This window comes from Pelmatolapia mariae, linkage group LG23, assembly GCF_036321145.2.
Source record: "Pelmatolapia mariae isolate MD_Pm_ZW linkage group LG23, Pm_UMD_F_2, whole genome shotgun sequence".
NCBI classification, from domain to species: domain Eukaryota; kingdom Metazoa; phylum Chordata; class Actinopteri; order Cichliformes; family Cichlidae; genus Pelmatolapia; species Pelmatolapia mariae.
In genome coordinates, this window is record NC_086246.1 from 43,662,620 (window position 1) to 43,685,333 (window position 22,714).

At 37.4% G+C, this 22,714-nt stretch overlaps 1 protein-coding gene across 3 annotated transcripts in view; it reads left to right on the forward strand.

The window, feature by feature from the left end:
* The window catches only part of osbpl1a (oxysterol binding protein-like 1A), a 32,444-nt gene extending 26,812 nt beyond the window's left edge, over positions 1-5,632 (forward strand). The window contains exons 19-29 of one of the 3 annotated variants that reach the window (XM_063466039.1): positions 17-151; positions 250-347; positions 1,337-1,519; positions 1,659-1,766; positions 2,489-2,578; positions 3,478-3,604; positions 3,798-3,911; positions 4,003-4,126; positions 4,214-4,304; positions 4,585-4,605; positions 5,026-5,632. In XM_063466039.1, the coding sequence (XP_063322109.1) occupies positions 17-151; positions 250-347; positions 1,337-1,519; positions 1,659-1,766; positions 2,489-2,578; positions 3,478-3,604; positions 3,798-3,911; positions 4,003-4,126; positions 4,214-4,304; positions 4,585-4,605; positions 5,026-5,128 (1,194 nt within the window). In that variant the 3' untranslated portion in view covers positions 5,129-5,632. The remainder of the gene's footprint in view (positions 1-16; positions 152-249; positions 348-1,336; positions 1,520-1,658; positions 1,767-2,488; positions 2,579-3,477; positions 3,605-3,797; positions 3,912-4,002; positions 4,127-4,213; positions 4,305-4,584; positions 4,606-5,025) is intronic. The other 2 variants (XM_063466040.1, XM_063466041.1) reach the window with 2 other exon arrangements.
* Positions 5,633-22,714: the final 17,082 nt, after the last annotated feature.

A 22,714-nucleotide genomic window follows, 5' to 3' on the forward strand; every position in this document is an offset into this window, starting at 1 on the left:
TTGATGTCCCTTTCAGGAGCTCTCCAAGATTACAATGCCAGTGATTTTCAACGAGCCGCTTAGCTTCCTGCAGCGTCTCACAGAGTACATGGAGCACACGTACCTCATTCACCAGGCCAACGCATCTTCAGATTCTATTGAGAGAATGAAGGTAGTTCATAGGTTTTCTGCTACAGGCACAGCTTAACAAATTTTTGTTTCTAGTTTAGTTTCTCTGATTTGGTGTGTATTTTTTATCTACTGTGGCAGTGTGTGGCTGCGTTTGCAGTGTCTGCTGTGGCCTCCCAGTGGGAGCGAACAGGTAAACCATTCAACCCTCTACTGGGAGAAACCTATGAACTAGTCAGGTAAGTGAGCTGGTGCAGATTATGTCCAAAACTGACTGTATGAAAAATTCTGAGCAATATCTTAACAATTAAACATTTTGAAGTACCCAGTCTCTAGTGTGGGATATTAATTGTGATGATAATTAACAAAATACACTCACTGGATACTATATTAGGTTCATACTGCTAATAGCAGATCAGATCCCATTTTGACTTCAGATCATTCATGTTCAGAAAGACTGTTAGCGATAATTTGAGCTTTGTGATAGGGTCGTTACTCTGCTGGAAGCAGAAAATGGGTATACTGTGGTCATAAAGAGCTGGAATTAGTAAGCAACAATACTCAGGTAGGCTGTGGAGTTTAAACATTGTTCAGAATGTGCCAAAAAATATCTGCCACACCATTACACCAGCACTAGCAGCCTGAATTGTTGATACAATGCAGGATGAATCCATTCTTTCGTGTTGTTTACACGAAATTCTGACCCTACTATCCAAATGTCACAGCAGAGATGGAAACTCATCAGACCAAACAACATTTTTCCATTCATGTATTGTCCAATTTTGGCTGTGGGAATTTTAAACTTAGTTGGCAGAAGTGGTACCTGGTGTGGTCTTTTGCTGTTGTAACCCATCTGCTTCAATGTTCGACATGTTGTGCATTCAGAGAGCTAACGCTAGCTGGATGTTTTCTCTGTTTTGGGCCAAAAAAATTCCAGTAGATGAGCAGTTTCTGTGACACAGTCAGACAATCCCATCTGGCACCCACAATCATGCCATGTTCAAGTTCAGCAGGTCACGTGCGCCTAAATGCACAGAGTTGCTGCCATGTGACTGACTGATTACATATTTGTGCTAACAAGTGGTTGAGCAGGTGTACCTAATAAAGTGGCCACTGAGTGTATTTTATCTAGCAACAAGTTCTTAAATTCTGCTGTGCAGCTTACCAAACATACACAGCTGTCTTCAAATGCCTCCATTCATCATAGCTGTGTCCCTGGTTATTTCAGGGAGGATCTGGGCTTCAGGCTCATCTCAGAGCAGGTGAGCCACCACCCTCCGGTCAGCGCCTTCCACGCTGAGGGCTTGAAGCAGGACTTTGTTTTTCATGGCTCTATTTATCCCAAACTCAAATTCTGGGGCAAGAGTGTGGAAGCTGAGCCGAAAGGCACAATCACACTGGAGCTGCCCAAGTAAGAGCTGCTAGCTGTTTTTAAAAAGGAAATATTACCTGTATCAACATTTATCCTTTCACCAATTCGCCTATTGCCTTTTCTATTACCATTTTGAAAGTGCACATTGTGCCAAACTGTTTTGTTTTTTTTCCTCCAGGCACAATGAAGCCTACACATGGACAAATCCCACATGTTGTGTTCACAATATCATTGTTGGTCAGCTGTGGATTGAACAGTATGGAAATGTGGAGGTGGTCAACCACAGGTAAGAGGATCAGCATGTAAAATGCTTGTACATAAAGTACTTGTTGAGAATTATTGAAGCATTAAAATGTCTTAATTAAAATAGGGCAAAGAAATAAAGTGAAATGCGATTCCCAGTGTTATTCTGTCTGCATTTGCATTTTAAACATGTTTTTAATGTGCGATAATTAAATAGGAAGCAGCCTTTGGTCTTTATTACATTATTTAATGAAAAACTAAATGAAACCATTGTTATCACTGGCACATGCAGTAAAGTTAAATTGAAACAATGCTTAGCCAACCAAACAAAAAAACTGTGTTTTATGTTTTATTTTTTAAAGCAGTCTGACGTTTGTGTTACAAGATTTAAAATGCTGTCATTAGCTTTCATGGGAATTCGTAACAGAGGTTTTTCTTTCTTAGATAAAGGCAAGTAAAGAAAAAAAAGTAGCCTGAAGCCATGGTGTTTCACTTCAAACACTTCTTTTATTAGCCTGCTAAGCTACACTACTTAACAACGTGTTCCTTTTATTCATGCTTCCATTATAACACAATACATGCAGCCATGAAAAGGAACACGTAGCACTGACCTAATATCTAAGTATCATGTGTTTAAAATTACGGCTAAAGAAAAAGTGTGATACAACTGATAAAAATATTTGGGGGAAGTATTGCTCTTGAAGAAAACAGAGAGAGCAAATGAGGAAGTCTTGTGTGACTCATCCTGTTTCTCTTTTCACTTAGAACTGGTGAAAGGTGCTACTTGAATTTCAAACCATGTGGCCTTTTTGGAAAAGAGCTACACAAAGTTGAAGGATATATTCTGGATAAAAGGTAGAGCAAGATGTTCAGAGATGTCTTTTAAATAAACAGCCGTCTTTGCAGAGATGACTGATTTCAGTCTTGAATGTTGAATAAAATAGTGATGTGAGAGTGGGAGTAAATGCCTTCTCTTTAACCTTTAAGTCAGAATCTACATCGCACATTGAAACATACCATAGGACACTATGAAACATTAGTTTTATTCCATATTACATGGAATAACAGTGAGTGTCAGAGAGCTTATTTATCTGCCTAAAACTATCAATTTTTCCCTCATCCACCCCTCCCCATATGTTTGGGTGGATATGTCTGAATAAGCAGCTGTTTAAAGGTGCTTCATTTGTAAATTAGGATCTACAAAATGTAGTATCAACCTATTTTAAAATTGAATCATTGTGCAAAAAATCACTTAACAATTCATATGGTTAATAACTCATTGCAGTGTTAATTGCCTTTTTGACAAAATAAAAGTCAAAATACTCGAGTGTGGGAGAGGCGGTTAAAAACCAGACCAAATTTATATGCTGATAAATAATGTGCAGCAATAACAGATGCTAACAAGCAAGAAGATGAGAAGAGCTTGTGTTTTTTCTTGTTGTCGTTTTTGTATCTCAATGTGATGTCCAGGCCAAAAACTAGATTTTTGGTTTCATTCAAAACATTACATTTCCAGAAGTCTCCCACTCGCAAAAGTGTTGTGTGGGTTTTTTCTCTCTTTTTTTTTTTTTTTTTTTGAGCTTTTGTTATGTTGACACTAAAAACAGAATGGAAAAAAAAATCATTACAACTGAAATCATTACTAGTGTTTGTATCTCGGGACATTCGTGTGTGTTTGTGTGGTTAAGGTTAAGGTTAGAGTACGTATTCACCAAATTACAACAACTCCTCTGAAGTCTGTGTGTGTTTGACAGCAAAAAGAAGCTGTGTGCTCTCTATGGGAAGTGGACAGAGTGCCTCTATGTTGTTGACCCATCTGCCTTTGAAGCACACAAGAAAAACAACAAAAAAGGGGCAGAGGATAAGAAGGGCGGGAATGCGGTATGAATTACTGAACACTGTGGAATCCCGTCACTTTGCTGTTGTGATGTTTGCATGAGTAATATCATCCAGTGGTAAAAATGGCAAGCGAACGAGATCATTAGTGTTCATATTTAACACGTTCTGTAATGATGCATCTTGGCTGGAGCTCATCTGTCTGTTCAGCATTATTTGTGTTTGTCGTGCTGTTCAGGGTTGCGCTGAGGATCAGGAGGAGGTTCCTTCACCACCTGCAGACACTGTGGAGGTGGTTCCTGGCAGCCAGCTGCTGTGGAAAATAGCACCCAGACCAGCTAACTCTGTCCAGGTCCTGCTGATTAATGCACCATTAGATCTTTATTGGGTACTCTTAAAAGAAGTACAATGTTTTAACGTACAAATGCAATCTTTAATTGCAGATGTACAACTTCACATGCTTTGCGATGCAGCTGAATGAGTTGCATAAGGAGATGGAGGGAGTCATCCCTCAGACTGACTGCAGGCTCAGACCGGACATACGAGCCATGGAGAACGGTGACATTGGTAATGATTGGTGGTTTCTTAACCTAAACTGAAACTGGGGGGGAAATTTTCATTTGCTTACTCAAAAAATGTCAAATATTTTAATAGACCTCGCCAGCGAGGAGAAGAAGCGGCTCGAGGAAAAACAGCGAGCTGCTCGGAAAAACCGCTCCAAAGCGGATGAAGAGTGGAAGACGAGGTGAGACTGAGTTCTTCTTTCTTTATACTTTGACGCAGTAAACATGAAACCATGCAGGACTGACTAATTCCAGGCAATATTAAACTATCAGCCTTTGTTAGTGCAGATAAAATACCATTGCCTTTCTATTACCTCATATGAAGTTTTCATGGCGTATGAATGAATTAACAGTTCTTATCTATATGGTGTCACACTTTGCGTGTTGAAAAAGCTCAAACTGTATCTCCATTTTATCTTCACTTGTCTTGTTTTTCTGCTGCATCCTCGCTTTGATGTCAAGAAGCCCTGCCCTTGGCCCGAGGTTAGAGCTGTTCGCTGTTTGCATCTGAAATGTTTGATGTGATCACGTGACCTTAACACATCTTAGTCTCTAATGTAAAAATTATCTACCACTGTGTGTATTTTCTATCCAGATATGATAGAGACAAATTTAATAAATCCGCTTTTCCTTCCACCAGCATGGCAGCTCCCCTTAATGGCACCGAATGCAATTACTCAATCACCCCGTCTTCCCTTCGAATCATTTGTACCCTACTTGTGTGCAGTTAATTTTAGGCAAAGATAACCACCACAATTGCCAACTCCTATAAAAAAATTATCCATAACTTTCAGATGAAGCATGCCTTACATTTCTTTCTCACTTTCTCTTGTTTGTATTCAGTTTTGGCTCGCCCTGCTGGGATCTATGAATGCTGATCTTTCTCTGTGATGTGTTTTTTAGGTGGTTTCAACAGGGGCAAAATCCCCACACCAATTCCCAGGACTGGCTCTTCTGTGGTGGATACTGGAACAGGGCCTATAGCCAGCTGCCGGACATTTATTAAAGGACTTTCTCTGCACAAAGCATGAACTGTTTTTATTGGAAAATTACAAGACCAAGCAATATTAAAAAAGTGTACTTAAACATTGTGGCCTTAATCTACTTTATGGAGGTGAAGCTGTGCAGAAAATGTTTGACAGTATAGCATTTGCATTGAGTTAAAGACCAGAGTTTTTTCTTTAAAATGGACTTTTAGCACAGTGGATAGGATTTGTGATTTTTACTGTCCACCTGTCTTCTTTTCAAATGTTCATAATAGTGTTTTGTCTCCAGTTGTATATCTGTATATACTTTCCATAAATCCAGCCGTCAGTGACCTCATCATGTTATTTACATTCGCTCTGGACTCGCATTGCACTCAAAAACCCACTACTCGTCTAATGTGGATTGTGATTATTTTCTCCTGTATTTTGCTTTGTGAAGGAAAAAAGATTACAGAACAAAACCCACTGTAAATTTTCTGTATTAGTTTCAACCTTATAAAGATACCTTAAGAACTGACTAATATGATTTTTTTTATTATTTCTTTTAATATTTTTCTGACTGCTGAAGACATAGATTGATATAAACCATGAGCAAAGCCTCAGTGATGGCAGTTTGGCCACTGTGATGGCGTTTTGAGCCAGAATATCCATATTTAGACATGAGGGCGAAGTGGTAATCAGCTAAGTCATGCAAGCTTATTGAGCAACTGACTGAGCACAGACAACAGACTAACATAAAAAAAACCAAAAAAAATAATTTTACTGAGCAAAAATTAAGATTTTGGGGGGGATGGGCCACAAATACAGTGTAGTCCAGTTCAGTGTTTCAACTTGAGCAGAGATGAAGCCACAGCCACCTGTAAATAAAGTGAACACACGCATCTAATGCTAGGCCTCAACAGAATCTGAATAGATGGATATTTAATAAATCGTACCCCCATACGGTTACTTTAAGGGGGAAATTAAATGTTGAGGATAGAACTGTCTTTTCTACAAGTCTGTAAACATGTTTATAGCTGTTGTAACAGTTTATTGGGTGTGACTCACTTTCTCTTTTTTGGAGGCAGCCAAGTGACCATTAGGCAAATTTTGGCATTTCCACATTGGCAGAGCTTAAGGACCATTCATAAAGGAAGCAACTATCAGTAAATAGTAAAGAGACTGGTTCTTATATAGCACTTTTCTCCTCTGATTCACTCAAGCACTTTTTGTATGCTTAAGTGCTTTCTATCTAAGATTCACACACATTCATACTCTGATGGATGCGGGCTAACGCCAAGGATATTTGACTGGAGCAGCCAGGGATCAAACTGCAATCTTCCAATTAGCAGATGACCTGCTCAACCTCCTGAGCTACAGCCACCCCATAGACCATAGCAATCTGATGACATCCAGTAACTTTAAGGGGCAAAATAACCACTGACAACGCAAACTGGGTGGGTCCCAATACTAGAACTGTACTATACTAATTCACAATGAACTGTTATTTGTTAAAAGTCATCTGTTGCCTATATAATAATCTATTTGTAACCCTAATTGATTAGTCATTTAATGCAGCCCGCTTGGATGTGTAGTAATTTACATATTGCACATTTAGAATAATTTCTGACTATTTCTTAGTCATTTAAAATATTCTGTCACTCATTTAATGACCTCTATGAGTCACTTCTAATTAGCCAACCATTTAAAGTAAACTTTCACATGCATATTGATGAACTGCAAATATATCAAAATATACTTACATTTATATTTATATCTGTTATACATAATTGTAATTGACTGCAGTGTTTAGTATCATTTAAAATAATCTGCTGTACATTTATTGTTATTACTTTTTATGACATCTCACTTATTTTAAACATAGAGCAGATTATTAGACATTTAAAGTGATCTTATTCATATTTTTCGTAATAAAAGTATAACTACACTATAAATAATAACTATATATTTTCTTCTGTACTTAGTTACCCACTCTCTATGTGTGTGAACTGTATAGTAATATCAAAGGGCAAAAATAAAATTAAACAAAAAAGACAAACTTCATTTCTTATGACTTGAGCAGCTTTATGGTGCACTTCAATTACAGGGCAGAATACAGTCTTCAAGTCTGTGTGTGCTAACTACCACTACTGCTATAGACAGAAAACAAAAAGCAATGTGAGGGGAAAAAAATCCAGCCATCTCATTCACTTGAACCTTGACACCTTGAAGTTCTTGGTAATGTTTTGCTGCCATCACCAGCTGAGAGTAAATGTGAACTAACAGCTCGCATTACATGAAGGGAAGCACTCCATCTAATGGTCAAACGTAGGGCAGAATTAAGGCTATTAGTATGAGTAAGGTGCGTGTGTGTGTAATATTTACCTTAATTTTAAACACGGGAATGAACTGCTGCTGTTTCTTATGGATTCTGTCTGTTGCTATACTAATTAATAAAGTTTTGTGTTAATGTTGAACGACTGATATTGTAACAGATAAATATATCAGATGTTTAAAATTCATTCATCTATTTTCTTCAGTGTATGGAAGTCAGGGTCATGGTAATGCTGGAGCTTATCGCAGGTGTCATTGGGTGAGAGGTGTGTTACACTGTGGACAGATCACAAATCTGTCACAGAGCTAACACAGAGAGATGAACATCCATTCACGCTCACACCTGCAGCCAATTTAGAATGACCAGTTAACATAACATGGATGTCTTTGGATTGTGTGAGGAAGCCAAAGTATCTGGCAAGAACCCACACAGACATGAGGAGAGCATGCAAACTCCACGGGGAACAGCCACAGAGTCTGCTGGATTCAAACCCAAGACCTTGCTGTGAGGTGGGGTGATTAGCGCAGCTGATAGATGGGGTGGATTTGTTTAAAATCCACTTCTAAATTTATGGCAAATATTGCTGTTGTGCTATTAGATGGTGTTGTGGCTGCATTGAACTGAGTCTCTATCAGTTTTCTCACCTTATCAGTGTTCTGTGGGGAAATAAAACTAGACTGTAACAGGTTTTCAGCTTCAGGGCGACTATTTTAATATCAATGAGTCTGGAACAGTGTAGGGAGAGTAGAAAATAAGCTTGCAGGTGATTTACAACTCGCTATCATGAGTTTGGCGTCATTGCTTTGTAATGAGCAAATGTCAGGAAAACATTCCCGTGGTGGAAAAAAGGAACTGAAGCTTAGAGAAATACAATTCCGTTAGATTGGAAAAATTGTTGCTTGATTTCAGCCTAACTAGGTTCTCTATTCCCATCCCTGTTTGTAATGATGTATTTCATTAGTTTGCGGGGCATCTGTTGATGCTCACAGGACCGACCACTCTGGAGGCTTTCTCAAATGCAACCGGCTTTCCATTAAGCTTCACATTTCGCAAGCAGCCCACAAAAGGTGAAGGCACAGGGGCTCCATTTTGATTTGTTGTCCCTAATTCAGGAAAGGAAAAAGCACAAAGAGATTCTGATCAGATTATAAGACAAAAAGCTGATACTCTCTGAAAGAGATAATGCCCAGCGGTTCATGGATTTACCCCCAATGTGAATTGATTCCAGGGCCTTTGAATATGACGTGGATTTGGGGCCTGCTTTCTCCTTGGACACGGAGTCAACCACTAGTTGGATTACGTTCTTCTCTTTGGAGACTGAGAAACAACAATAACAGCAGAATTTTAAAAGCACAACTATCGACATGTGACTCACGTTCTTGAATTTTTTTAATACAAGATGTCCCACCTGTAACCTCGTGAAATTTTCCATCACAGAGGCTTTTACGAGGTGTTACTGAGACACTAACAGCTCCATTACCATCATTTGCTTTGACGCCCACCTGGTAAAACATAACATATTTTGTCATCTCATGCAGCTTTTCTTTTGAATTGCTACCCAATTAGCTGTCACAAGAGCGAGAGGTTTTACCTTGTTTTCCATTAAGAACACATTAAGGCTGGTCTTATCACTTTGAACGTGGAAGAGAAGACCTGTGAGGTGTTGAGGGCGCAGCTTGAAGGACAACAAAAAGTGCGAGCCAACGGTGAAATAGTTATCTAGAATAGAAATGTTCTTTATGAGTGTGCGGATGATTGAAACACATCAGCAGCATCAAGATTTTTGAAATACAAGGTCAAACCTAAGACGATGTGACCGCCACCAAAGTATGTCCCTTCTTCTGCAAGCCCATCAAAGCATGGTAAGGCTTTGTGGCTCACCTCAGCTGCACCAACAAATACATCATTCATTTTGAATTCCCTTATACAGCTGATAACACTGTCTGTGGGAATGTTGTCTCCCTGATAAAGGACAAGAAGAGAAAAGAGAAGCCGGTCAGTGTGCAAACAAAAAGATGTGGGAAAATATTTGCCATAGCTTGAGTCTGATACAGACTTTAGTGTTTTTGCTTTTTGTATCAGCACCCAGATACACAGGGTTGTGCAGGTCTAAAGATGATCCCTCATTGTTTGGTAAGCGGCCATCAGTCACACGGATCCCATCAACCAGAAGATGAAAAGTGCTGTTCTCCACGCTGAACTCAACCTGCACACACGCAAACAGACAAACTCAGCCATCCACAGAATATAACTTCATCATCACTGTGATATGATTGTGATATCACACAGATATGAGAAAATAATTACTGCATTTTCCCCCTGCATATTAAGAGTTATGTCCTGATTGTTTATGCTGAAAAAAAAGATCAAGACAGTCATTATTGATGCTTTAAACTCTTAAGCTCTGCTTTTCTAACCAGGAGAGTCATCTGTCTGGTAGAAATACATGCACTTAGTAAATTCTGCAAATTTGTGCAAATGAAGCCAGACAGAAATAGAAATAAATTTAGATTTATTCTTAAGTTGTGCATAAAATAAATACAAATGATAAAAGTGATTTAGAAATTAGTTGTTCCTCCTGCTTTACATTTATGCTCCAACACACTTTCAAAAATCAGTTCCATTATGTAATTGCCCACTATGTCATTATTTTTTTTATGTGTTTTATATATTTTGTATATATATTTCTTGTTAGTGGTGTTTGAATTCCCATTGGAAGCTTTCTGATATCAGTAATTTTATTTTCTGCACCATTTAAATCCTTAACGCTTCATTTTGGCACTGCCCGTTGTTTAGGGAAATAAATACATTTACTTTTTGAGAAGAATAATATGTATTTTCTCTGCCTGTGAGACACTCAGGAACAACAAAAACAAAATGTTTTTTTGTTGTTAATTGTATCATCCAATCAAAGCTTACTTGGCGCTGCTGTAAGAACAAAACAAGAGCAAAAGTGTGAGGACTGGATTAAAGGTTATATTTGTTTGCTCTAATAAACAGTAGTAATATTAGTTATTTGTTTTTCTTTATTATTTTATTTTTTTTAATTTATTTTGTTTATTCTTTTAGTTTTGGTTACCTTTTCTGTTCCATTGATCTCGTCTTTCAAGATATCATCTCCTCCCTCATGTTTCTTAGTGTTTGCCTTTTGCCTGTGTTTCTTTTGCTTATTTGTTCAATCCGATTAGTCTGACTTGCATTTTGCTGGTTTTCTAGTTTTCCACTTTTATCCTACTGCTGATAAAATCTATGTGAGATAAGCAACCGAAATTCCCATATATCTGCAACTGTTCCTTTGAAATCAGGAGTCCAATGTTTAGAGCTTTGCTGCTTTTATCACTTAATATTTGTAATGAGACTTGGTTACAAACTCTATGCCAGTTGCCATCATTGCTCTTCTCCTTATGCTGGATGATTCTGTTTTGACCAAGTGACATCTTGATCTTGCCGTTGGCCATGTACAGAGCCAGGAGGGGGACCGCTCCTCTTCCTGCGACATGGAGGATGAGCCCTTTGGACGATTTGGTATTGATATCAAGAGAGAAGTGAGGCCTGAGACACATGAGAACAAGAACAAAGTCCCTTTAAATGTTTATGAATGAATACACAGCTGGATAAAGGTTTGACAAGGCACTCTAAAGGTTACCAAACCAAACCAGTCATGGAAAATGCCATTATAATTTTACCTATAATTAAGGTTTTCTTGCGGAAGGTTGTAACTGACCCAGCTGTCTTTCTCATAGAGTTGGTATGCTCTCTGGGGTCTACATTGACTGCCAGCTGGAGTCTTAATCTGACACACAGCAGAAAAATGACTGCTATGTCATTATCCAAGCAATAAAAGAGCATCAATAGGGGTGCTGGAAAAAAAATAGTTTGATGTGCTTACAAGGTTGTGCGTCTGGGGCCTTTTCATTGTGGAGTGCGGTGGGAGAGGCTGACTGCACTGACCAAAGATAATGTCTCCAGTTTGCGATAATGAGCTTAGATCAGCAGGTAAAATACTCGGCCTGTGTGAAATGAGGAGATTTTGTTACATCAAAATTGAATCATGTTATTGTAATAAACAGATATATATATTGTGAGATATATTATAAAGCAACTGAAAGAATGTATACAAACCTGCTTGTATAAAGATTAACAATGCAGCCTTTGAATTTTCCTCTTTGCATGCTGATTTGGCCTGAATGTGCCAGACTCACATTTACACTGTCAATGCTAAGCAGCAACCTGAGAAAATCACGACAACATTAGCGACATGCTGATTTTAAATTTTAATTTCAATAAAATCCAGGTATCAGCAAAAAGCTGACAGATCTTACCCTGATGGCTTCCCCACTGCAGACACGTAATGCCACACTCCATCATTATACCTTTCATTTGACCTCAGGGTATAATTAAAACTATGAAAAACCACAAAGCCATCGTCCAGGGACAACTGGAGATTGTGGACAGGTTCCGAGCCCTGCAGTGAGAGTACTACTAAAGCCATCTTGATCTTTTCCTTTTGATTTTCTTTTAAATCAAAAAGTGTGGCACACAAGAATTACCTGAGAGCCGCTCTTCAGAACAACGCCTCGCTTGCCTGTGCTCCTGAAGCCTAACGAGACTCTCACTGGCTGTTCGTCCCAGGCAAACAGAGAATCGACAGAAAGAGCCGAATTCAATGTAGCTGCACGAACACCCTATACACAAGCCAGAAACACACTAGTATTAGACCCCTGTGTCTACAGGCTATTAATTTAGTGCTTTAAAGCTAGACAGTGATTGACTTTTGAAATAGGAAATGTCACATTTTTCCACCTACAAATGAAAAGTTAACTTTTTAAGTAATAAAGCGCACTATTGTTGAAGTTGAATACACTGCTATAGCCTTAATGAGTAACCACTGGCAACTAATTTAAGCCCGTGACAGTTATATTATTTTAATGTGAATGTAAGAAACAAACTGCTGCTACAGCCTTTTTTTCCCTGGTATTTCCAGGTAGGTGTGATAGCTAATATTGGCCACATCATGTTACTGACTTCATGATTATTCTTCATAATAACGATTGGTTCATCATGGTTCATGGATTTGTTAAGTGAGGGGTGTCTCTGACTGGAAAACTGTGATAAGGGTTTGTCAATCACAAGGTACCTTGCCGTGAAGCGCCTCAATTAAACATCTATTTTACACTTAATGGGGCCATAATTTTCAAAAAGAACACGCTGCTCTATTACATAAGACACAAAGTTAATAAGGCAACACTTTGATGGGGTACTGAGATCTAAAAGTGAGAAGTAAGTACATTTGTACAAGCAGGTACAAACACACTAATGAGGAGTTTTCCTCCTGCTGTGCATTAGAAACTATGCACATTTGAAGCACCACTGCACAGGCATCAATTCTCATACTTAGATAGATACTTAATTGGGCCATAATTTTAAAAAGGAACACTCTGCGTTATTATATAAGACACAAAGTTATCAAAACAACAAGTTCTTGAAGTGCTAAAATGAAGTGAGAAGTAGGTACAATGTCTCATAAACTTTTTTAAAGTCTGACTAAGAAGTATTACACCCCTGCTGTGCATTAGAAACCAGGCAGGTGTCGTGCACTTCTGCACTGGCTTCACTGGCTTCACTACTCAGACTCGGCAGTTAAGTCCATCTTTTATTTAAAAAAAAAAAAAAGTTTCAAAAAGTCTATCCTCTGATCATCTGAGAGAAATTTTAATGCAGATTTGTGAACATATTTGTGGTAAATTACCAGTGAGGAGACTGGACATCCACTGCTGACACCTATTGTCCTGTTGTACTCGACAATCTCAGCATCTGCTTTCAGGTTATCCACGCATCCCCTGAGCGGTGCAGCTGTGATGTTGTGTCTGAGATTCAAAGGCAGACAGGCCCGTAGAAAAGGTCAGTTTGATTAGCTGATACCGTTTTCTTCTAGACTACTCAACACACACACTGGCACTGGCATTTATATGTCATATAGTAATGGTCATGAGAGTGGTTAGATTTTTTTGTAAGTCTTTCAGTGGGGAACTATTTGTTTCCATCCCAGAGGAAGTTGAGTTTGACATGATTTTAAAAGCATCGTGTGTTGCATTACCTCTCTCTGAGCTCTGTTGGAAGACCCCCAATGTAATAACTGATGTAGTCTGTTTGAATGTGATCTGTGGAGACCGTCTTTTGCCCATAGTACACAATGAATTTGTTTGCAATAGCAATTGCAAACTGTGTGTCCTGAAACAGGAAGCATATGCTTAGAAAGGCATGAAATTAACAAAAAAGACTTTCAAGTTTTTTAAAGTAACTAATTGTATTGTTGTTCTTACAAACAGAGACACTCTTTCAGTACTCTGAAGTCTAATCTCTCTGTCAGCTTGTTGACCTTGTAGCACAAGGAAGCCTCTCTCCACAAACACACAGAAAAAGGACTCCTAAAACAGAAGAAACACATCGATTTTAAATCTTTTTTTTTGTTTGTTTTTTTTGTTAAACATGCAGTTATACAAGTGCTTCAAGCATCTATTCAAAAATTAAAATCACACATTGTTTCCAATGTAGAATAACAAGGCATTTGTTTCTCGGCTGTTTGTGTGAAATCTGAACAGTCGCCTCTTTTTCCAGTCAGGATCCTTTATGAACGCCATGCGGTAACCTCTTCCTTCATAATAATCAGACACCTCTTCCTGTGCAATCCTAAACACATAATTTAATCATTATTTGACCTTTTCTAGTCAACACAATGTCCGACCTTTATTTTTAATTTTTTGTTTTATGCTTACTTCACAGTGTGCTGTTTTGCATCCATATTGACAGCATGTTTGAAGTTAAAAAGGCAGACAGGATTATCATTCAGGTAGGAGAGTTTTATGGCTCCTCTGTACTTGGGGTAACGCAGCTCCACTGGAGGCTATGAGAACAAAAAAGGACTGAAAATTGGACTGAAAAAGTGAACAAGTCATTTACTAATGCAAATGATTTTGTTGAGTACACTCCTGTTCTCTAGGGCTCAGAAGCTCTAAGCTATTTTTCATTAACCCATTCCCACAAAAGGATGATGATAGACTGTGACAGGGACTTTGTATTTCAACTTCTTCACAAAAAGTACCTTTCTCCCTAAATTGTTCAATTTCAGTCTCTGAATAAGACTGTTGTATGTCATTTATGCAGTCTATGGAACCCTATTTCCACAAAATATATATATATATATTGTCATATATACTATAAAAAAAGAAGTTATAATTATTAAGTTACAGTTATCACTATAACCATAGCCAAATCAAATCCATATCAAAATTGGGAGATCATGGCTTCCATCAAAACACTTCTTTCAGCATCAAATAAATTCCAAATAGTTTTCAAAGAAAACTCAGAAAATCATGCAATACGTTGAGTTACCCCATGAGTCAAAATCTTGACAATAAACAATACAATAAACCTTTTTCCGTACTTTTTTCTTTACTTCTTCCACCCATCAAGTCAACTGAAGCTGTGTGTGCTGGAAACTAGTTTTTATATGTTAGCTTTTCCTTCATTTAAAACCCATTATCTTTGGCTAAACAAATGAAAAACACAGTTCAGGCTTATGTCTAAACTTTCTGTGTGCTTGCTTGTGTGTTATACAAAAGTTCTCATTGCTATTGCAACGTTTACAATTTTATACAAGCTTATTAAATGAATTTGAATTGGCTTTGAGTCGTCTTTCTACTCTCTACCCTTTTAAACACTATAAATTTGCAGGCAGGATGAAATGAAAGCAGAGACTTATTACAGTGAAGTAATCGGGATAGCCCCCCACGTAGAAAACGACATTGCCTGGATCCAAGTCGAAGACGCCTGTCATTGTGTTTGGGAGGTTACGTTTAGGAGCGAGACTGACAGGCTCCTTTGATGTGAAGTTCTTTGTGACGTTCACTTCAGCGTCCTGGTAAACCCTGCAGGAATTGTTGGCACGAAGATAAGAAACATGTTGGTGACATCATGTAAACTTTCACCTAGCAAATACATGTTCATTTTGAAATACACTTCTACCATATGTACTCAGTACCTGTGGAAGATAACTCTGTCAACGCCTGAGGAGTTCACGCTTCCGAGTGTTATTTGGCTGGTTTCTACCTCATGAACCACTCCGCCCAACTTATAGACACAAACCAACACAGTGTTTCTGATAGCCATTCCAATGTAGTCTCCAGAAGCCTAGAAATGTAATAAAAGAAACGTAAGGTATATTTTAAAAAAGAAAAGAAAAAGAAAGACAAAACATCATGCTTCCTGTGTAGGCCGGTATAAACGCTCACATTCTTGCTACCCAGGTAGAAAACGAACAGGTTGGCATCTCTGTGTTCATCCTGGTGTCGTTTTCGTCTCACATCAGACTTAGACAGGGTTTTGTGATGGCGATTGAGGAGAAGATCGACAGCTGTAAACGCTTTAATGTCCTCAAGGTCTCTTGGAGGGTGAAGCTCAATGTGGCTCTTTCCATTGAAAGTGGTGCCAAGAGGGATCTGTGATAAGAGACGGTAGAAACTGTGTGTGTCATAAAAACAGATGATTTATGTGTTTTTTAAAAAAATAGACTATTTGTATTCATACGTTTATTCTTTTATTTTTACAAATTAGGGGTAATGGAAACAAGGTTGCACTACTTTGAGTTCTATTTTTGGTCCAAGAACTCAAGCAGAATTTCTGGGGGGTTTTGGTATTTCCAACGTGAATGCTTGCATCAGAGTCACTAAATAAAGCAGCTTCCCACATGTAAATAATTGTAATGTCATCATCCAAGTAGTAATTCTAGCTGGTAAATTCTGTTTATTTCTGAAAGGTCAGACTCAGCAAGAAAAAAAAATGTAACCAAGTATATTAGCTTTTTGACTCAGCACCAGCATTTAAGGCCATATTGTGTTCAGCAGATTATCTAAAACTTCCTGAGAGCAGTCGCATGTAGCTGAGCCTGTAACCTGGTTGATCCTCCAGACAACAGATGTTAGTCTGGGCTGTGCAACTTCTTGGAAAGATTTAGTTTCCCATAGCTGGCAGCCTTGTTACTCCTAATCAGAAGGGGAAAATACTTTCAGCTTTGTCTATGAATCAAGCCAAAATGCAATCCAGCTATCATGCCCTGTCCTCCTTTCACCAAAACAAGGAAAATACTGAAGATAATCTCTGCACACTCCAAGGCCAAATGAATTGTCTTTGGATAGTGCTTACATAGCACTTAATATATAATGTGTTAATTTGAAACGGCCTTAAGCAATATATTAGTACTTTTGAGAGTTTATAATGACTCTTTTATATTGTCAATGCTGATCACTCATCTGTTCTTATATTACTTGATCTTACTGTTACATTTGATACAGTGAATCATGAAATATTAATTTCCTATCTTCAGCAGTGTAGTAATATCAATGGCGCTTCTCCAAACTGATTAAAGTCATATCTGATTAACAGTCCTTTTTCCATTAGGATTTGTTCTAAAGCGTCCACTTTGACCCTTGGAGTACCACAAGGGTCCATTTAGGCCCCTATTCTGTTTTACATACTGTTACATACTGACCATATTTTAAAAAACATAATATTGCCTTGCTCAGAAATCAGACACAGACTCTTCAGCCAGTTCCTTATAATGTTGTTTACTTGAGGATAGAATTCACCCTCACTGAGAATAAAAGTGAAATCCTGGTCTAGCTCACTATCAGGTAGCTCACTTCACAAATATTACTGCATTTCTCAGATCTCTGAGATTTCTGAGATCTCTCAGGCTTCATATCTAAATGCATGTAAAGAAACCTGGTGTAAATTATGATTCCTCTCTGAAATTGAAGACAGATTAAATCTGTGATTAAAGCTAGTTTCTTTTAATTAAGACTCTTAATGAAAGTCAAACCTCTTCTTTACTTTATTAACCTTTAGTAGCCTTTCATCATGTCCAGGCTGGATTACTGCTGTTCTTTATATACCAGATTAAGTAAGGCATTATTACAGTTACATTTAGCCTAAAATGCTGCTGCTAGACTCCTAATTGGTGGATGAAACATGATCAAATTTGACAAATCTCAGCCTTTTTTACTGGCTACCTCTGGAGTATAGGAATCATTTTAAAATCATTTTGTATCATTATACTCCTTGCTGGATACATAGATGACTTGTTACTTTTGCCAGGTAGCTGGTCCAAAACTCTAGAACAGCCTCATCCTTCAGATCAGGTCATGTGCCTCACTAACAGTTTTCATATCTTAACTAAAACCTCACTTCTTCTCTTCAGTCTTTTTAGTTCTGACTTTCAACTGTGTCTTTCTGTAAACAGGATAACATATCTTTGATTATCTCTAATTATGTTTTTAAGTTTGCTTGAAATACTTGCTCTAGTCTTATTGCTTTTGTAATTTTTAGAATTATGTTTTCCTAATTGTTGTATCAATTGTTGTGCAGCACTTTTGTCAGTGTCTGCTGTGCTTAGATGTGTGAAATAAATGAACGTACCTTGACTTGAACTGTAATCTGCAAACATAACAAAATATCTGTCGTGGTAATAACAGGTAACACTTTACATTAACAATCATTAAAAAATGGTAAATATCTTGTAATTAGATCAAAAGTTTGTATTATTGTTTTTGCTCATATTGTTAATACTCCTGTTTGAGTTACTTCCTGTTTTATTGAATAATATTCTCTTTGTGATCGTTAATAACATCCTGCTTCCCTCTATTTTCTGTGCCACTTTTATTCAACTAGTTACTCACTCGCCCCAGCATATGTACCACCTGTTGTTCATTTTTCTGTTGCCAGATGGTCTTTTAATGTCTTGGAGTCAAGCATTTAATTTAATGCAATTTTTTGTGACATGATTTTATTTATTTATTTTTTGTATTCATTCTTATTATTTTAAAGTTTTTTGTTGTTGTTTTTTTGTTCAAGTGCATGTTGGATTTTTTTTTGTTTTTTTTTTTTATTATTTCACTTTGTGTATTTGTTTGGCCTTTAAGTTTTTTGATTTTGTTGTATTGCATTTATTAATGAAAGCAATATACTGTGAATTTTTACATTTTGGCAGTGCTAATTTCTCAACTTATAAGGGATAAATAAAGGAAATAAATGTTATCTTTAATCATATGTTTTGCTTCATATCAGACTGTTTTCTTTCAGTTTTTGCCTAACCCTGCACCTGAATGTGCATCACTTCTTCCCTGATATTAAATATCTGGTTTTTGGACCTCTCTCCTGAAAAAAAAATGTCACTAGTTACATCTGCTGTTATTTTTATGCTAATAAGGTTACTTTGGAAGTTGTAGATTTTAATAGAGTCATCATAAAAAATAACAAAGCATTTACTGAAAAGTAATTTAATAATTGTGAACATCAGTTGCAACTTTAGTTGCACTTGCACTCACCTAAATAATTATGTATGCATTACAAAGCATTTAGAAACAGCTTAAGTTTCTAATGATACTTAAGCTGTAAGTAGCATTAAGCAATAAAGATATTCAGGGATTAAAAAAATATTATTATTGTGATATATTTTTTTCAGACATAAACAAATTTCCCAAACATTTTCTTATGCATGGGTCTTCATAATTAATATTAATAGCTAATAACAGCTGCTAATATCAGACCACCAATACATCTCTAATTTTAAAGTGACATAATCAACTTTATATTAGCAATCCAAACAATATTTACAGAGCAGTTTATAAAGTCAATATTAGTCATTAAATTATATTAAAAAAAATATCTGGTCCAGGTCTACAAAGAATTTGGTACACTTCTTAAAATGTCATGTGTACAACTTTCTCTATCATCAGTTGCAATTGTTTCTTATCACCTATTATACAGCATATAGTTTAGAATTAATTTCTATTAAATAAACTTCTGAAAAGTTGAGTAAGAAAAAGTAAGAAATTATTATATAGCGACCTAATAAATATTTTTATTTATTAAAATATCATTTTCCATCGTTAAGTCTAAAGTCACTATTTAAGTTCACACAAATCTCATTTACCTAGTTTGTATTTACTCAGAGAGCTAGGATAACCAGTAATAAGAATGAAACAGCAGCACAAGGAAACTGGCAGCTGCCGTCATGATGTGCTACAGAACAATGATTCTCACACATGTTAAATGCCAGAATCTTTCCCATCACTAGTTTCAATGACCGTGACATAAACTCTCAACTTTGTCCAACACTTTGTCACACTAAACGCAGCTGCTACACACAGCATTGCTATCAGAATGTTGAGTCTAAACTAAAACAGTGCTTTGACTCAGAAAAAAGAGAATAGAAAACTTGAAGATAACTGCAAAGAACCATGAAGCTGAGGAAAACTGCAGACACAGCCGACAGCTTCATAAGGTTCAGTCTGCAAGTTACACATTTCATATGCACACTGTACTGTCACACGCTGTGAGGCTGTTCCAGCTTTAAATCAAATCTGACAAGTCAATTAAGAAAAAAATAGGAAAGATGAAATTAAAAAGAAAATGTTACCCTATTAACAAAGTTTCTTGTCTCCTCTATTATGTCCTTGATTCTCTGGATGCTTTCTGTCATGTTTGGGTGAGGTGACATCCTCCTGCCAAGAGCCTTGACTTCTGCGAGCTTGTCACTCATCACAGGGAATGCTTTGTTGAAGCTTTTCACTTAAGCAGATAAAATAACAACACATAAAACCTTTAAATGACTGTATTTTAACTGCAATAACACGTTTAAGGAATTTAAGAGGTAATGTCAGGGGAATGTGGTGTGAAATGTAAATGTGAGTTGCACACCATTCAACACTTACCAGCCTGGTCTGCATCTGTCAACATGTCATTTATATTCACACTGATATTGGTTAAAGTTATTCTTCCCAATTCCTCGCTGATATTTCTCAGTCTCTCTTTCACACTGCTGACTGTAGCGTTAGCATCAGAAGCAGCAGTTTTCACGGACACTATCAGTGCCACTGTGTCATCTGAAATAAAACAAGAAAAAATATCATATGCAGATACAATAACTAATTTGACATTTATTTTCTGATCTGCATCAATTCCAAGTGCTCTACAAACCTCTTTTGATCTTTTTGAGTTTGTCACCGATGGATGAGGTGTCGATTCTCAGTGATCTTCTTTTTTTCTTTTGTTTATTTACACGATTCCTGTGAGCGTTTACTGTACGTGACACCGCTGTTCAAAAGAAATTAGAACACCTTTTCATTTTGCACATTCAAACTCAGTATATTTGTCTTGATATTTGTTTTGTTTTTACAGACTTTTAAGGTGACTTTGAGTGTCTCTGGTTTCCCTCCATAGATGACTTGAATTATCTTTCAGCTGTTCAGACCTGCTGATCAGACCTCCCTTCTTCACATCCTAATTTATCATTCAAATATTGCATTAATATTGTCTATAAACACGTAGATTTTTTTTTAATAACTCTTACTAACAGCACTGAAGTTACCTTTAAGGTTTGATCAGCAGCCCTTTTGGACTCCTTTGCTGCCTTCTCAGCCATTTCTACTGCCTTAATGATGCTGTCATAGGCCCCTATACCCAGGTGGCTGACCAGTGAAGTGCTGTTAGTAGCTGTATGAAGCGCTCTGTAATAAAATCCAAGATGGTGTATTATGTTAAACAAGAAACAGGGCCCAATCTAATCTAAATCTGCCTTGCTTCTTCATTTGTTCTTGTGATTCACACTCACTGTTGTAATTCTGTCGCCATTCTTTTGAGCTCCTTTGCGTGCTCCTCTGCCTGGGCTATAGCTTCCACCTCTGCTATTATGAAACTGTTGTTTAACTGCCGAAAGTGTTCCAGCTTGGCACCATCCAACTGAGCTGCTTGCTTCTCAAATTTCTGCAATTTAAACAGTAAACTTTAATGCAAAGTCCAATACTTTTGAGAAGTTATAAAAAGCTGCTTCTTACTTTTTTAACTTCCTTAAGTATCGACAAGATGTCAGTAATGTTCTTTAGCAGATCTTTTGTCATTTCAGTCACAGGATGGAGAGTACTTTGTTCTTTATCCAGCTGAGCTTTAAGATGCTGGAAAAAGAAGAAAGATAAAACGGTGTGTCATCAGAAATGTATGACATGGCCAGTGACAGCTTTATTTCCCATTACCTGCAGATGCTGTAGGGCAGTACGACTCTTGAGGTTAAGACCCCTTGCTCTGTCAACTCTGTCCTCTGCATCCAACAGCAGCTCGCCCACATGTCTCACAGCAGAATCTGAGGCCATGAGAGAGTCTCCACTCTGAATCAGGATGAGTTGTTTCATTTCTGCAGCAGCTATCATGTCGTTGCTGATGAGTTCTAACACTGAAGAGAGTATGCAAAATTTAGATATCAGAGTTATTTGATATTGGCCACAGAATGTCTTCTAACTCTAATTTCAACAATTATATTTTCATTAATTATGAAATTATTAATCTGCAGTTGTGTTTCTGGTTTGGCTGATTGTTCATGTCCTCTGTTCTGTTTAAAGATCTGAGACGCATTCCTGCCACTACAGTTAGGTCCATGTATATTTGGACCCTGACACAAGGTTTTACCTGTTTACTGAAACATATTCCAATTATAGTTACATCATGGACTTGGACATTATGTGTAGACTCAACTTTCATTTGAGGGTATCCACATTCAAATCAGATGAAGGTGTGGGCAGTTCCTTCGTACTGTCATTATCAATTAAACAGATAAAAGGCCTGGACTTAATTTAAGGTGTGGTGCTTGCATTTGGAAGATTTTCCTGTGAAGATGCGGTCAGAGGAGCTCTCCATATCTTTTTGTTCAACCTACTGAATGAAAGCCAAAAGCCTGCACTTCAACTGCATCCAAGTTGTTTTGTTGGAAATCATTGTTGTAAAGTACAGAACTAAAATTAGAAAAAAGTTGTCTCTGTCCAAATATTTATGGAGCTAACTGTATATCTGCCACATATTTGTGTTTGCTCTGGTTCAATAAACAGTGAGACCCTGGGTCACATACACTATGGGAGTCAAAACTATCTCCACATCCAGACTATTTGATTTGCACACACAGATTAATCTTGCTGCCAGTCAGTCAAGAGTGGAGGATTAAAGTGAGAATCGCCCCAAATGTGGAAGTATAGGTTAAACCAAGGAAGTATACTGGGCCTGATGTTTTCATGAGAATAATTCTGCTATCTGGGCATAGATGGATGTATCGACCCATTCAGTATAAAGGTACATGCTGGCTACTTAGCCTAGCATAAATACTGTAAACAAGAGGAAGAAGAGAACATCTACAGTGTGTAAAGTAGTCACCTTTTTAGTTATTGGTGGGTATTTGTTCCTATTTCCATTT